This window comes from Amblyomma americanum, chromosome 5 (genome assembly GCF_052857255.1).
Source record: "Amblyomma americanum isolate KBUSLIRL-KWMA chromosome 5, ASM5285725v1, whole genome shotgun sequence".
NCBI classification, from domain to species: domain Eukaryota; kingdom Metazoa; phylum Arthropoda; class Arachnida; order Ixodida; family Ixodidae; genus Amblyomma; species Amblyomma americanum.
The window spans coordinates 108,777,738-108,781,126 of record NC_135501.1 but is presented as its reverse complement, the minus strand read 5'-3'; the positions used below and the strand labels follow the sequence as shown (position 1 = coordinate 108,781,126).

At 47.2% G+C, this 3,389-nt stretch overlaps 1 protein-coding gene across 1 annotated transcript; it reads left to right on the top strand.

Annotated features, from left to right (window-relative positions):
- Positions 1-1,413: 1,413 nt before the first annotated feature.
- Positions 1,414-2,518, top strand: LOC144134091 (uncharacterized). Its single transcript, XM_077667076.1, has 2 exons — positions 1,414-1,617; positions 2,103-2,518. The coding sequence occupies exons 1-2, from the start codon at positions 1,515-1,517 to the stop codon at positions 2,516-2,518; spliced, it is 519 nt and encodes a 172-aa protein (XP_077523202.1). The 5' UTR covers positions 1,414-1,514.
- Positions 2,519-3,389: the final 871 nt, after the last annotated feature.

Below are 3,389 nucleotides of genomic sequence, written 5' to 3'. Positions count from 1 at the left end.
TGGAGGCCGGTGACCTGCGGGAACTGTCAGCGGGCCAGAGCGCGCCGTACCACAGCCGACGCTATGCGCTACCGCGAAGACAACATTCTTTCCCTCGGACTCAACACGTGAGGGGGGCGAGACAATAAGTGCGGTGGTATGTTTGTGCGCCCAAGTGAAAGCCCTAGCCCCCCTCCTTCCCCTCCGGCGTGGGCGTCCTCACCCTAGGGGGTGTGGAGAAGAGGATATAAAAATCGAGAAGCAGTACGGAAGAGACGCTCAGGACGACATCGTTCGCCAAGAGGGCCTTCAGCGCCGAAGCCCGACGGCGTGCAGCTTCTGCCAGCAACCGCTCGAGCCCAACTCCGGAGCCACTCCATCGCCCCCATGAAGTCGTCGGCACGTAAGCTCGGACGCCCCAGCCTCTGATGTATAATCTTAATCATGTGTAATTATTGAATATACCTGTTTGTTTAAACTGAGCCATACGGTGTCTCTTTGCCTCTCCGTCCCGTGTGGACCTGCGCATTATGGGGGTCATCACAGTGCGAAGGAAACAGGGCGAGAATTAACAAGAGTAATTAACATTTTGATTAGTAATTATATGCTGTCATTAACATATAGCACATTCTTGGCCACATGAGCAAGTTCTTCACTGATACTGATGGGGTACTAAGGCAAGGTTTACCTGCTTGGATATATGAGGGTGCAACTCTGATGATTCAGACGAAAATCTGTTACCTTGAAGTTTGAATTACAGAGTACTGTATCTGTGCTGCTAACAATGCTTTCAGGAGATATTTTAAGGCTGTCTTGATTTATTTATTCACAGGACTATGTTATGCTCTACTATACTATTTGTGGCACATTCCATCAAAGTATTGAGCCTCATGAAGCTAGTGTAGTGTAATGTTAAGCCTATTTTTTGGTATGTATTTTGTTCACAAAGTTTGGCTGAGTTAAGGTGGCACACAAATTATTTTAATTATTGGTTTGAGACGATTGACTGGGAGTGCTGTCTCGGAGCTAATTTTTTACATTATTCGTTGTTTTCCAATTAAGGAGACAGCTTTGATCAGCCTCTTGCCTGGCTATTGCTTTTTATGCCTTTCATTAATTGAAGTGCAGTACTCCACTCCAACCAGGACAGTTTCAAGAACCATAGATGCTAATTTTAGTTGCATATTTTCCCTGTAGTGATGCATAAGACATGAATCACCGTGGAGTATTCCCCTACGAGTGCTAAACAATTTAATATTGAACTTCTTGATGCTGTTACGGTGGTCAAAATGTAAGAAGTGTTTCACATGAGGTGTAAAAAAACCACTATAATTGCTGCTGTGTTATAGCAGGTATACTACGATTACTTTCGAAGCCACACCGTTGTCTTTGCTATTGCGTTCTACAAGTTAAGTGGTTATAGAATGGGATTTTTCATGTGAAATAACCGTTGGGCAACTGCAAATTTTTCCTTTCAGAAGAAGCAGCTTCTCCGCCTAGGCGGAAACAATTTAAAGGAGGTGGCGGCGAATGTCATGGGTGCTGTGATGGGGGTGGCTGTGCAGAGACTATTCAGCCTGCGGGGGAGGAAAGGAAAACGGCCATTCGTTGGCACAAAGCTGTGCAGGGTGGCAACAGGTATACCTGATTTTGAATTGCTGTAGCTTTTAATTTAGAAATATTGAGATTCCTGTTTTTAAACATGTACAAGTTTTTCCAAGCTATTTTCTTGCTGTATCTTACTGTAATTTTTTATAACAGCTGATGAATATTCTGTTGCTGTGTTTATGTGATTAGTTTGGAGGTCTTAGTCATAAAACTCCATAAAGAAGCAGCAGATGCCCTCAATCAAACCAATCATTTCCATTTGTCATATTGTAATCCGTTGTCATGAACTTCCCTGCAATGGCCGCGTTGACGTTGACTGCAGTGTCTTCATGATAGCTCATTTTTTGCATTTCACTACTGTACAGTACTTGTGTTGTTTGTTGGGATACCTTGCGTGTCAGTAACGTGTGGTTTTTCTGTGTCAAATCATGAACTTGGATTTCCATATGCTTGCAGGAAGTGTATCGTTTTAAAAGTTGCATTTCTTGGTCTTAATGCACACTCACCTTGCACAGATGCCATCTGCGAGAGGCAGGGTGTCGACATCCTGGCAGCACAGGGTTTCATTGGCAGGTGGCTGCCCGGTGCGTGCGACCGATGGGGCGGCCGAAAGAGGCGCTATGCCCAAGCTTTAGAGCCTCCTGAGTCTCACGCTCAAGCGCCACCTGTTAACCCCTGTGCTGGGTCAGCACCCTGCCCAGGCGCGCCCTCAGCCTCCTGCCCTGCAACCCCTCCAGGCATGGCCATCATGTCCCCCTCAGGGGTCCACCCAAGCTCTGCCCCCCCCACAGCCTCCTCCTCACGCCCAGCCACCCTCCATCCAAGCTCTGCCCCTTCCCCTGCCCCACCCACAGCCTCCTCGTCACGCCCAGCCACCCCACGTAGCACCCTTGCCACATGGGTCATTGCCCCACGGGCACATGAGAAATAAAAAAACATTTTTCTGAAATTCCTGTTTGCTTGTTTCATTTGGTAGCTGCTGGACATTAAGTAAAAAATGTGCATGAAATATTGTTTGCAAATCAAAATACATATGCAATGAAAATACTGCATGCAGTTTTGAAATTTTAATGGGAGTTCGAACCAATTGCATATATAGCTAGAAGTCGCACGGTATTGAAAACCACGGACGGGACCTCTAAATGCATGCGATAATTCTGCACTGGTCTCGGAAAATACTGGAAATGCCTAGAGGTAGCCAAGATATGCCGGTATCCGAAAGGCCACTATTCGGCCATATTGGGGCCACTATTCGGCCATATTGAGGCCACTATTCGGCCATATTGGAGCCACTATTCGGCCATATTGGAGCCACTATTCGGCCATATTGGGCCCTATATTGGCAGTGATGTTTGGGCCATTCTTGGCATTCAGATTGGCTGAACATCAGCCCAATCTTGGCGGGAATGTTGGGCCATGCTTGGAAAGAGTTGCGATTTGCCTAAATGCCAACGAAGGGCCGATATTCGCGCCAATTTTCGCCAATGATATGCCAATGGTGGCCCGTTATTGGCGTGCTGCTTGGGCTAGGCGGTCAACGGACAATCCGTGACTGCCGCTGTTTCTGTGCATCCGAATACATCAGCTCTCTCAAACAGGGGTATCGAAAAAATGGCGGCCCTCCGCTATGCCTCGACTCTGCAAAGAACATTTCCCGATCGTCATCAATCCCAGAGGGACAACCTCCCTGATGACGGGTCTGCATAACTGTAAGCTTGGTGCTTTTCTCAGCCTACATAAATGCCGCTTCAGTGGACACACTTACTATCTGGCCCATCTGGGACCAAGATATCATCATCGCC